The sequence below is a fragment of the Labrus mixtus genome, chromosome 6 (assembly GCF_963584025.1).
Source record: "Labrus mixtus chromosome 6, fLabMix1.1, whole genome shotgun sequence".
NCBI classification, from domain to species: Eukaryota; Metazoa; Chordata; class Actinopteri; order Labriformes; family Labridae; genus Labrus; species Labrus mixtus.
Genome location: NC_083617.1, coordinates 6,366,408 through 6,376,797, shown reverse-complemented (window position 1 = coordinate 6,376,797; position 10,390 = coordinate 6,366,408). Strand labels below are relative to the sequence as shown.

The window sequence follows — 10,390 nt, the reverse complement described above, 5'->3', positions numbered from 1 at the left end:
CTTGATAATTTACCCCCAAAAATAAATTCTATTGTGCAATACATTTAGACTTTTTGAAGTTTATCTTATTGTGAATGTTTATATCATGATAACAATGAAACCGTGATTAACTGCACAGCCTTACTTTGATTATAAATAACATTGGAGAATCACAACCTGTCCTCTGACAGACAAAATCAGTCCTAAGATAAGCTGCACAATCTTCTCGGAGGAACATGCTTGTTGCTACCTCCAGATTCTTACAATGATATCAACTTAAGACAATCATTTTGTGATTAATCCACAATCATTCAGAAAGTTAAATTATCAACTAAATCAATACCTTAATCTCCCGCAAGGCTGCTGCTGCTTTTATTCTCACTTCAAAGCTAATCACCAAACGAAGCACAGTGGCCCCTTTTTTGTCTCCCTGATGTGGCAATCAGCGGACCCTTCTCCTCTCACACACACACACACACACACACTACTGTGCTCCGCCTCACTTAATGCCCTTAAAGGGAAGTTAAAAGTTCATCCCTTTAAGCCCTAATCTTTTCCTAATGGCCGCTTGTTGAGTTAATAGTTAAATAGCAGACAGGATGGCTGTTGAGTAAAGCTAAACACATGTTCTCACATCAAAGTCTTAAAGTAGATTTAACCCTCTGACATCTGAGTACAGTAAGATTACAGCAGCTGTGTGTCGAGCCTGGTCAAGCTCGTGTTACCCTCAAAATGTAAAAAGTAGAGTCCCCGTACTGAACTTTGAGAAAAGCTGTAAGTATGTGTGTTAATGTAGGAAATGATACATCAAATAGTAACTGGAACATTATAATGATTTCCATACCGACCAACTTTATAAAACAATGAAACACTCGCACAGTAACTCAGTTGTGGATTACAATTCCTTTATTTTAATCTTTAGATTTAATATATAAATGCATATAAGAGTACAAAAATAAAACATTTGTATAATATTCATTTTACATAACGAAAAGGAGATGAATAGATGAGCAGATCTCCCTGACTTTAACAGTTAAATGAAGCTACACATTCAATCATCATGAAGCACAGAATGAAAAACAGAGTAGTTAACGTAAAGACACGAGACAGAATTTACTGATCACACGTAGCGAGTTAGAGTCAATTTAGTTGTTAAAACATGAATACATCCGTTATAAAGTGCATTGCTATCTGCATGAAGGCAGTCCCATCATTGTACACATATTGTCAGTAAAGGTTTCTACTTTTACCTCTGCCACTCTAAATATAACATTGTGATTTAACTACTCATGTGATAACTGTTATTAATATTTCTGTACACCCTTCTTTGAAATGGACATTCATAATAAGAGGTTATTTCATCCAGTACCCCAAATGTAGCCGACTGTGTCATGATTTTCTCCTTCCTCATCTTAAAACACGGCTTTGAGATTACATTGAATTCAAACGGTTTTAAATCCAGATGTTCACCTTTCCCCCTAACAGGAAAATAAATCTGACTTTTTGGGGTTAAAGGATCGAGCAATCACAGCCACAGAAACAGCTCAGGAAACACTCAAGCTCGGTTGGCATTTACAAAAACATTGTAATTGCCATTTTTTATAGGGATCTTTTATACATCTTATTATTCAGTCTGGGGGTTTCTGGCACATCATTGAAAATTCCACGCTGCCAATTAACGTGAAACATGGAATAGGACCTGGCAAACGTATAAGCCTTCCCTCCGTTTAAAGGAGAACACATACATTGTTGAAAGTCATTTAGTACGATTAAAATCAGACTGAAAGGATAAGCAGATGCCACGTTAAGGATTCGTTATAATAAATCTCCTGGCTCAGTGGTACGCAGGAATCTGTAAAGTTTGACTCTGTGGAGAAAAACATGCATCTCCTTTAAACCGGGTTTATCCTTCTGCGTCGAATCTACGCCGTAGCATATGCTAGGTTTGTATAGCTCTGTAACAACAGAGAGGCCTATGCTCGTAGCCTGGCACGCACCTCCTCAAAAATGTAACTATGCCTCAAAATGATGCAACCACAAGCCCTGTGATTGGACCGCTGGGCAGCATCATTTCCTGCATTTACAACATTTCAGGTATCGCTGCTGTTTTCAAAATTCTGCAGAAGGAAGAACGCTGCAAGCCAGTTTAATCCACTGCTGCTCAAAATGTATCATCTCAGAAGCCGATATAATACACTCAACCAACGGTTGCCATGGTTTCCTGTAGATAGACGCTCAGATAATGCGGTAGATCCAAAAACTGGCGATATAACAAGCATAGAAATCAGCAAGTTTGCAGTGCTCACAACGGCGTAGGCTACAGCGAATAATCGACGCAGAAGTATAAACCAGGCTTTAGGGTCCGACCTTTTTTTTTTTTTTACCTGAATGACAGAGGCTAAAGGGACACATATCTCCAAAAATAGCTCTTTACTGTTGAAGTCCATTTAGAAAAAAGTATATACAATACAGTTAGAAGAGACATACACTCACAGATATAATTGCACTTTGCACTAATATCATCTACTATCTCTATAAGTGGTGAGAGGGGTGACGGTGGAGACGTCGACGGAGTTGGTGGGTTTGTGTTCATGGTGAAGAGTTGTATTCCATGCAGAGGGCCGCAGCGTGGCAGCCGGGATAAGTGCTGTACAACAAACCAGATGATCTCCTCTTACATGTTATATATGATGGTGTGATGGCTCAGGACGATGTCTGCAGGGGCTTTCAGTTGCCTTGTTTGGATTTCCTCATCCTGGAAGAGAAAATAAAGTTGAATGAGTTTTGTAGGGACAAAACGATTGTGAAGGCAAAATGTCAAAAATGATAAACCTTTTTGGTTTCACTATTCACACCAGCCTGTTTTATTTCCAATTTTGTCCAAAACCAGTACAAACCATCGTAATAACAAACATTTGTATCCTGTTAATTTGAGGAAACACCGTGCTGTGAAAATGTCACAGATAGGGCTTTCACAAAACTCCAGGAGGAGCTGTATGTTTGAACGCAAACAGGCTAATTCTTGCTGATGTGAGAACACAGCAGGATATTATCCGGAGAATTCACCTCAAGCCAATAGAAGGGGGGGGGAGTGATGTTAATATCCCATGATTATTGCATGGTGCATATAGTGTATGCAGGAGACGGCTACAATTTACAAGCGCGTAATTAAAAGCCTTCATTATATTTTCTGTTTGCCAGTAAGTTGTTCTCCGTTCTTTTGTTGACATTGTGATTCAGTTGAACTAAACTTTGCATTGATATAAAGGCAGGTTTGTTTACGTCACGTCTTGCCTCAGGGGACCCCCCCCCCCCACCCACCCACACCCACGTCTCCAGCTGTGAGGTGCATATGTGAATGACCAGATCAGCAGAATTTCAGAAGCAGTCCTCCTGAAATTATCTTCATTAACCCTTTTCACACATACGGAAATCTCCAGAAAAACTCCGGAGATTTCCAGGAGGAGCTCCTATGTGTGAACGCAACAGCCAAATTTTTTACGCCGATATTACCCGGAGTTTATCCGGCCAGACCCCTCGTATTTTTTCCGCAGATAATCCGGAGGAGCTGATGTCTGAACGCGGCCGAATGTACTCCGGAGATTTTCAATTTGTGAAAAGTGTCTGCCCGCGACCACTACGATCTCCGTGCACGTAATTAAACGGCTGCATTCTGTTTTCTGTTCATCAGTATGTTGTTCTCCTCTCTTTTGTGGATGTTGTCATTCCATTGGATTACACAGAGCATTGATATAAAGGCAAATATTCTCATTATAACGTCGTGTAGCGTTGTTTATTTTACGTCACGTCTTACGTCCCCCCCCCCCCCCCCCCCTCCCCTCTGACAGGGAAAGTCGCCCGCTGTGAGGAGCATATGTGAACGGCTAGTTCGGGAGAATCTTCTGAGAAGTCCTCCTGTAAATATCTAGATATTATCCGGAGTGCACATGTGAAAACAGCTTTTCGAACCCCATTTAGAGAATAATGAGTGTGTGTTTGCTAAATGCCGGGAATACAAATAAAATGTGCCAATATTCTGAATGTAATCACTTCCTGGATCCTCAAACAAAAACAGCTGCTTCAAGTTTACTGGACCAAAAGTTTGTTGACCCGTAATCGAGCTGTTAACATTTTAGCCTCGTGATGTTAAATGTATCCTGCTTTCAAGTTTGGGTGGCTGATCAGCGCCCAGTTTAGCCCGTTAGCGAGCTGGCTTTTTTCTCACGTGGGTTTCATTCAAATGAGAGTTTTTTGTAAACCTTGCTGCTAACAGGTACTTTGATAAGCGTTTACAGAAGTACTGCTGCACAAGCTGTCTAGAAACACTTGATCATGGGTTGGCAGTGGACTGACTTTGTATTGGTAAATGCAGAGGCAAACTTAAATCCCGAAAAAACCTTAAATGAGGTTTTGTTTATGAGACAAAAAGTAGCATAATGCACGACTGAGAATCGTGTGCCTTCACACATTTGAAATAAGTTTGTCCTCTTTCACTGCATGTGTAATCTGAAACACATTAGGTCTTATCCATTGTAAATGACCACCATCTACCCTCTTCATGGACCTTTTTGTTATGTAGAGGACTGCTCTCACCTCGACACGTCAAGGGCCCCGCAGTCGTCCCTGAGACAGACAGGCTGACTGCAGGCACCGCAGGGGTCGGTCAGAGGGGCTTCAGTTTGTGTATCAGGAGAAGAGGAGATGTCTACGTCCTAAGTCACTTGTTCCATCCCTCGACTCTTCATCTGTCTTCACCGTAGTGCTTTTTGTTTTTGCACCGCTACAGGGCTGCTCTATCCTTTTTGAAATATTATCAGCACGGCGTTCAGGGTGGAAACTTGATCCCTTTTATAAACTTTATGAGGCTGTTTTTTCAGAATGTGTCTTCAGGGCAGGAAGGAGTCAGTTGATATTGGCTGTGAGTGCATAGAATTTGCAACAATTGGGATTTGAACTGTTCACCTTTACATCTCCAGATTGGTGGATTTACAACCGAGTCATAGTAAAAACTGACTTTTTCGTCATGTCCGTTTCATAAACACGACAGTAGAGGGCAATTGTTACAAACCCACATCCATGTCAGCCTTTACATGATGTAATGAAGGGCCATATGTGCAAAAAAGAAAACCTATATAAGTATTAGAAATCAGTTTCTAGCGAACCTGCATAAAGAAATTAACATGGCTGCTTTTTTAGTTCTTCACATCTGGCGCTGGAGTTTGATGATCCATTTTTTGAAGTCTTAATCTTTAGAAAGTGTTTGACTCTTTAATAACACAGCACTAAAACTACAGCTACATCCTTTAGCATACATCTTAGGAATCAACAAGACATAGGGGCATTTCTGCTAGCGTTGCGTGTGTATGCTAGCTGCTATTCAGCCAGGTATATGTCAGACCAAAATCGATTGGCTTCACTTAGCCTTAAAAAAGGTCAACACAACAAATGTAGTCTTCTTTAATCATCATCTTCTGATAGTAATGAGGTTTATTTTGATGTAATGTACGTAATGGACGATATTGGGACACTATTTTTACTTATTTTTAGACACTTTAGTAACCAAGGAGAAGGGAGCTACACATTTTACTATATTTATTCAGGTGTGGCGGAAGTCTTGATTTTTTTAATTAAAACTGTGTTGCAATTTCAAAGGGATGAACTTTTAACCGCACTCAGTAAAGAGCAGATTAGACCTGGTATTAATTGTTTTGTTATGTCGCACTTAAAACCCACAGTTAGTGTCTGAAACTGGAATCAGTCTGTCTTCCCACTCGCTCATGTACCAACATGTCTCAAGCTTGAGCTCCATTACAAATTGGGCAATTAAGAGCTGTCACCTTCACAATGGACCATTGACAGATGTTGTAATGCGCATTTGTTTTTGTTTTTTTTGCATTCCTTCCTCTAGATGACTAAAGAGTTGTTGAACAGCGCTCACAGCCAGTAATCTGTACCAGGTTGACATCTGACAGCAGATAATAAAAAAAACTAAAAATCAGTTTGTTTGAACGTACTTGTTGATGGCGTTCTTCAGGTACTGCTGCAGCCACCGGATCTCGGGGTTCACACACACCTCTTTGTTTGACTTCAGCTTGGCACTGTGCAGAAAATAGATGAATAAATACCAATGAGGTTACACATCAACTTTGACTTATTTCAATCCTCTGGAAATACATTTAGGATGTACCCTACTTTACAAATGGTGCTGATGTACAGACAACTCGTAAATCATCAGAGAAGGCCGGAGGGAGTAAAATCAGAAAACATTTCTAATATATGAAAATACATAATAGGATTTTACAACTTCTTGATAAAATGAAAGATAAATGGCTTCAGATGAAACGATGGATTATGCTAATTCAGCACTATCAGGTGTCTTAATGCATTGTTATTAAAAAAAGGCAGAAGTAACACTGACGCGTCACTTTGACACTCACACAGCTCATTAGCAGTGGTCATGGATCACATTTTAACCCTTTATTGTCTCTGGATTACGCTTTTATCTTGTCACTTTTGTTGAACTCAGTTATAGTCCGCATGTTTTTCCTCGTGTGTACACACTTGAATCTGGTTTATTTTTTACCATTTACACTAAGCTGATAACACAGACATTCATACAGCTACAGGATATCTGCACAGGTAGCACTCATCGTTCAGATCCCTTCAAGTAAAATGTTTCACCTTTTATTAAACTACCTCATAAACGTGCTTTAAAAAACAATATAAGGGAAGTTGAATCAGATATCATGTGGCTACAGGTTTCTTTCATGCAGTACAGTATAACCCTTTGAGTATTTACAGAGAGGGTAAAGTCTGGATCACATCTCCATGTAGGACATCATACCTCGTTTAGCCCATGTACTGCCCCCCCCCCCCCCCCCCCCCCCCCCCACGTATTATGTGAGTATGAGGTTTCTGTAAGATCTGCCAATTTGACCCCTCTATAAACATTTAACTGTTCCATCTATCTAACAAACTGTTTTGTAAACCAAATTTGAGGCATCACAATGAGAGACATCAGAGCTGAAGGTTGTGACACAGATTGAGGAGAAAACACGTCATCACACGCAAAGTAGAAACCAACAACTATCATTGAAATCATGATTTTACTTCTTCCTGTGGATGTGTCAGTGTGCCAGTGGTACAAATGTGTCTCTGCAGTGTGTGTGTTAGTGTGTGTGTGTGTGTGTGTGTGTGTGTGTGTGTGACAGAGGGGCGTGCGTATGTCTACTCTTTTCTCTGACCTGTCCCCTCTCTGAGATTGATGGTGAGAAATGTCCAACAAGGGAGGAAACCTCTTATAGTTTTTTTAAGACCAGAGAGGAAAACATGCTGTTGTCTGTGTTTGTGTGGGCTGACACTTTAAAAAAAAACAAAAAAAAACAAAAACTCACATGACTTGGAAGGGGCAGTTTGGCGTGTGGATGAAGCGGAGCTCTCGGATGTAGTTCCTTGGGAGGCTGTTGACTGTGGAGCGACAGTAGCATCTCTCCACCAGACTGATGGGCTTTGCTGAGAAAGAGAAGAAGAGGTCAGGATCATCAATTTCAGATTTACAGCAAAGCAGGTTCTACAGAAGGCAATAAAAACAAACTAGAGGGAAGGTAATGGTCACCTGAACACACCGAGATACTACTAAATAGATCATTTACGTTCATTGTTATGACAACAATTAAAGGAGCGATAAAAAATATGAAAAGGGAGTCCATATAAAACATCCTGTTTGATACATCCATCAAACAAACGGCATTTAAAGCAAACTAAAGTAAATAATTCAAACTAAGCCATCAGCGTGTTATTTAAGATATGTCTGCATAAGAATTCAGGTGCTGAAGTCTAATTTTGTTTTGTAGATGGATTTTCCATCTGTCATATATAATAAGGTTACAGGGGTCAACATTGGCATATGTTGGCATTTTAAGAATAGAGGCTTTTTTTAATGTCCCACAGAGGACACATCGTGGTGGGGGACATTTATTTTAGGACTTTTAGACCCACAAACACAGAGCTCTTTCAGACATACACTTCATGATGGATGTGAAATACTTTTCCATCAGGCCTACAACCCTCATCAGCTTTTAAGGTTTCCTATACGCAGAGATTTTCAAGGTTGATAATGGTGGGAAAATAAACAGCACTCTGTTTTCCTTGACTCCTGCGAGACAAAAATCAGGATTTGCAGGACTAACTTTTTTTTAAACGCACAATTGAGCTTCAGATTCATTTTTGTCCCTCGAGGGGAAATTTGTTTTGAAGCAGGAGCAGGAAGAAGACAATAAACACAAAGACAACATCAGCGTAAAATCTGAATTAAAACGAAATGTAAAATCACAAAACACGACAAAATAAAAACATCGCAATAAAATCAATAAGAGATCATACCAAAATGGGTATTTCTACCAAGTTAGTGAGATGAAATGAAAAGAATGAAAGCGATGAAAAATGGTTATTTTTAACTGACATCTTTTTAAAAGGGGGACTGATTGTCATAACAACCACAGAAACAGATGGTGAGAAGTACGGCGATAGATTAAACTATGCTAATGGCTTTAACACATGCTATTAACATGATAAAACGAGCAGCACCTTCAAGTTGGGTGCTTGATGTCGCCGTGTAGACTAGCTGTGGCTTTATTTCAGAGCTCCATGTGCGTTTAATTAAACGAAAACAAAGAGCAGAACAAATACACACGTCCACTGCTGATCCGATAGAGACTCTCTTATCACCGGGGGCCATATGTGCCTGTTGGCGCTTTACGCACGGAGGAAAATGTTTTTCCTCACTCACAATTAAGCTCATACATAAACTGAAGTACCGAGATAAAATGTTTGTTTTAATTCAAATGCACAGGCTGACATATTATTTAGGTGTGTTGGTATTCATTTTGTGTTTAATGTGATTTTTGAAAGGTGAGATAAATTGCAAATTACTTGGATATAGATGTTTTTTTTTCTTCTTCTAAAATTAAGATTGTACCACTTAAATTACGTAAATGTGGATAAAAATGGGCCAAACTGCAGTTGACTTTTAACAAACGTCTTTCTAGGATCTATGTTTGATGTAAAGAAACATCTGGAAGAACTGGGCTTCACTATTTTACGCTCATTAAAAAAACGACGGAATTGTATTTGTGTCTTTTATCTTAACATTTTAAATCAAATCAAACTTTATCATAGACTCAAGAGCCAGATAAAGTAGGCTTGATACAAATAAAGAGACAGCACGATATTAGAAATGTATAAAACTACATTAAATGTTAATTATCTTCAAACAGGAGCCTATAATAAAATATAAATAACTCTAGACTAACAGGCACTACATCCTTAAAATCCTCCTTGTAATGTTTCCTATTTTTATCAAACAATCTCTTAATCATTTTTTTTTACATTGACAGGAGAAAAAAGCAAAGTAAAAATAAAATGCAACAATAATACTCAGCATTAGGCAGAAAAAAAAAGTTCATACCTTGTGATGGAGGCGCGTACATCAGCACAGTGAGCGCAGCCACGAGAGTAAACAGCTTCACATCCATCCTGTGGTTAAAGAGTCCGAGGTTTGATGCTGCTCAGAGTAAAGTCCAGAGGAGCTGTGACAGACGAGACTCTGCTGCAGAGTTAAATTACAAACTGACGTCAAGCCGGCGAGTCAAACAGAGGAGACTTCCGGTGATGGGTAGCAAGATAAAACCAATAGGGGCCACATGTTGTTCTTATCATGTCATATATTAAACTAACACAAAAAATAGTTAAATGAACTCCTAACTCCAAAAATAGAGTTAATTATTTGAGATATTGCAGTGATTGATGACTACTTGTTTGCGTTTTTGCTCTTATTTTGAAAGATTTTTTCCTTGCTTCCTGTTTCGTGGTGGTGATCCAGGGGAATTTGGGGAATTTGACTGTAATTGACAGACCAATAGAGCTGCTAGAGAGGCGTTCATTTACATTTATAGACCCCCCACTTCACACACACACACACACACACACACACACACACACACACACACACACACATTTGCAAAATCTCTGTTAATTCCCAATAGGCCTACTTAAGAGCAAAAATATCTGTTTTTCAGTACAAGTCTCAGACTCAATATTCTGACATGACAAGAGTTATTTTAAATAGACATTATAAGAGTTTTTAGTCCCATATAATGTCATGAAATCTTTAATTAACCTAAATGTTTGGTGTGTACGGCTTTAAAGCCACATATACACTCCTAAAATGTCTATGACCTGATCTTCCTGAGCTGCTCTATAACACATGAACCTCTCAGTAGGACGTTTTCCCTATTTAATTGGGGATGGAGGGGGGTTTCAGGAAGCAAGACATATTTAAAAATATATTGATTTGGGCCCTTTTGCCTTTATTTGATAGGACAGCCAGGCAGAGATACCAGGAGAGAGAGAA

The 10,390-nt window shown here is 39.3% G+C and overlaps 1 protein-coding gene across 1 annotated transcript; it reads right to left on the bottom strand.

The window, feature by feature from the left end:
- Window positions 1-863: 863 nt before the first annotated feature.
- On the bottom strand, window positions 864-9,586 carry cxcl12a (chemokine (C-X-C motif) ligand 12a (stromal cell-derived factor 1)). Its single transcript, XM_061039678.1, has 4 exons — window positions 9,446-9,586; window positions 7,374-7,491; window positions 5,994-6,077; window positions 864-2,734 (listed from the first exon to the last, which is right to left on the bottom strand). Exons 1-4 carry the CDS (start codon window positions 9,510-9,512, stop codon window positions 2,707-2,709), a joined length of 297 nt encoding a protein of 98 aa, XP_060895661.1. The 5' UTR covers window positions 9,513-9,586; the 3' UTR covers window positions 864-2,706.
- Window positions 9,587-10,390: the final 804 nt, after the last annotated feature.